Source organism: Chinchilla lanigera, unplaced genomic scaffold (assembly GCF_000276665.1).
Source record: "Chinchilla lanigera isolate Chin_1 unplaced genomic scaffold, ChiLan1.0 scaffold00005, whole genome shotgun sequence".
NCBI lineage: Eukaryota > Metazoa > Chordata > Mammalia > Rodentia > Chinchillidae > Chinchilla > Chinchilla lanigera.
Window position 1 is genome coordinate 20154041 of NW_004955406.1, and position 2763 is coordinate 20156803.

Consider the following 2763-nt stretch of genomic DNA (forward strand, 5'->3'; position numbering starts at 1 on the left):
TGTTAGTCCTTTCATTAATTAAGGTCCTTATCTACATTCCTATTGTGAAAGATGATCATGTAGTCTTTTAAGTAATTCTTTGTGCCACTGGAGACCAGAGATTCTGTGAAAACAGTGACTAGGAGTAGGGCCTTGCTGGAAAAAGTCAAAGGTGTACAATTCTTATCTTCTTTTTTTTTTTTTTTTTTGGTTTTTCTCCGGTACCGGGAACTGAACTCACGACCTTGCGCTTGCCAGGCAGGCGCTTTTGCCGCTGAGCTAAATCCCCAGCCCCAATTCTTATCTTCTAATTAGAGCCCATTATCACTTACTTACAAATGGTTAGGACTGTAACAAAGTAACTGTCAGGAGACCTGAGGCCAAGCAAAGATAATTTACTAACAAAGTATCAATGTGAACCTAACTGAAGAATTTACTATTTGCTTTTCCTTAGGGACATTGGTCCTTAAGGATTCTTGGTCTTGTCTCTAAGTTTTGTTTTCCCCTTTGGGGTGCAGGGTGGGGTGCCTTAGAGTCTTTGTCAGGGGAATGAAGAGCCACATCTCCAAGGGCATCTGGGACATCTCTGTCCCTTCCTTCTCTTCACTGTACCCTAATTTCAGCAATACTTGTAGGATCCCCCAGTCCTGTTTTTTCATTCGTTTTCCAGCTGGACTGCCCTCTCCACGTACTTACTGGGCCAGTCAGTCCATGCATACATTTCCGTAATATTTGTTCACAAGTTTCGTTTCCTAAGCAGATCGCACCCTCCCCACCTCTGTGTTGCATTCATCTCCATATTCCAGCCCACAGCCAGTGCTGGCTATGGATGGGGGACTCGAGTCTGGCTTCGGCCTTCACAATGTGCATGACTTTAAGCAAATCACTGAGTCTTTCTGAGCCTTAGCTTCTTGATTTTAAAATAAATCTTGCCAATTCCAACTCACACAGTTTTGAATTAAAAATGAGACAACTGTGGAAGTGCTGAACAAAACGCCAGGTGGTAGAGGTGGTAGGAGGGGAGCTTAGCTCCAAGCAAAGACATATTTGTCTTAGTCCCAGGCTGCCATAATGAAATACCATAGACTGGGTGGTTTAAACAACAGAAATTACTTTCTTATCTGTCTCGAGCAGCGATGGCAAACCTTTTAGAGACCGAGTGGCCAAACTGCAACCCCAAAGCCACTTATTTACTGCCAAGTGCCCAAACTGCAATTAAACCTGAGTGCTGAGGTTTTAGTTTAGAAAAAAACATAAACTCATACATTAACATCTTTGGTCTTAAAAGAAAAACACAGTAATATGTGTGCCATAGGTTCACCAGAACCGGTCTAGAGGCTGGAAGTCTGAGATGAGGGTGCCAGCATGGCTGGGCTTTGGTGAGGGCTCCTCTGGCTTGCAGTAGATCTGTCTCTCCCCTGCGGAGGCCACCATCCTCCCACCCGTGTTACCTCATTTAACATTAGCTATCTCTTGAAGATCTTACCTCCAGATGTGCTGTAGTCATACAGAGGTTAGGGCTTCAACCTATGAATTTGGCAGAACACAATTCAGACATAGCAACATTAAAGGAGATTCATCAGCACATGGAACCCATTATTCCTGCCCCCACGCTCCCCAGCTTGCACGTCTAGAACCTTCCTCCCTCCCTTTTATGTTACTGTATATGAATTATGACTTGTATACCAACTTATTAGCTGTGTCAATAATTACAATGTTTGTACGATATCTCGTGGCTTATGAAGACTGCTCCATACATCACTTAACCTATCTCATAATCACTATTTCACAGATGAGGAAACTGAGACCTACATGATCCAGCCAATCCGTATGCCAAGGTCCTCTAACTCTTTCCATTATACCAAGGTATCTGGCTATCCCCACTTCAAGGAAAACACAGGGCTTCAAGAACTGGCAAACTCTAAACTCAAATTCAAATCCCTCCGCTGTGACCATCTCTGAGAAGCGTCACTTGTATTGGCCCCCATATGAATCCTTTCTCTCTGCTCTGGGATTTTGTGGAGTATTAAAGCAGAAAAAAAATATATGAAATGAGGTAAGATTTTTAGAAGCAAGGATATTTTATGTTCATTTCTTTTCAGATCAATTTCCAAGCATGCTGCACACTCTCTTACTGTATTTCTCTAGGATGATCTAAACACCCAGGTTAAAGGAAGGAGGCACTGTCTGGTTTTCACTACCATTCACTAGGTATTATCTTAGTTTAGATTCTTCCCTGGGGGCTCACATTCTGAACGTCAGGCTGTAGCCTGGATCCTCTGAGAGTTAGTATCAGTGGAACTCTCTCTGGTCTGCTCCCCACCCTCGCCCGACACCCCGCTGCTGGAGACTCTTTTTGGGATCCGCAATACTCCTCACTAAACCACTCAAGAAATGCGCGAGAGCCATGCTCGGCCAACACCTGCCAGCAGGGAGAAAAAGGGACGCTTGTTCACCGCAAGCCGCCCGGGGGCCGGGGTCGGGGGTCCAGGGACCGCTCGGCCCCAGATCCTGAGCGCGGTCCTGGGCTGGAGGGGAGGTTCCCGTCCCCGGCCCTTTCATCTGGCCGCGCAGGCAGGGATCCTGCGCGGAGGGCTCCTCCCTTCCCAGGAGGAAGGGAGGGGATATCCAGGGAGGATTCAAAGGGGCCTGGAGGTCAGGCGAGGCCGGGGAGGCTCCGTGGAGAAAACCGGAGCAGCGACGCGACCCAGCCGCCCGGCTCTCCGCGGAGCTTCCTCCCCGCACCCGCCTTTCCGGCCGCCGGGCGAGGGGGAGGGGAGGCTT

At 47.5% G+C, this 2763-nt stretch overlaps 1 protein-coding gene across 1 annotated transcript; it reads left to right on the plus strand.

The window, feature by feature from the left end:
- Positions 1 to 1483: 1483 nt before the first annotated feature.
- Positions 1484 to 2763, plus strand: LOC106150040 (translation initiation factor IF-2-like; the record flags this gene model as incomplete). Its single annotated transcript, XM_013521368.1, is given in 1 exon segment — positions 1484 to 2763. A coding segment is annotated over 1 exon segment (390 nt), but the record flags the coding sequence as incomplete, so codon positions are not given.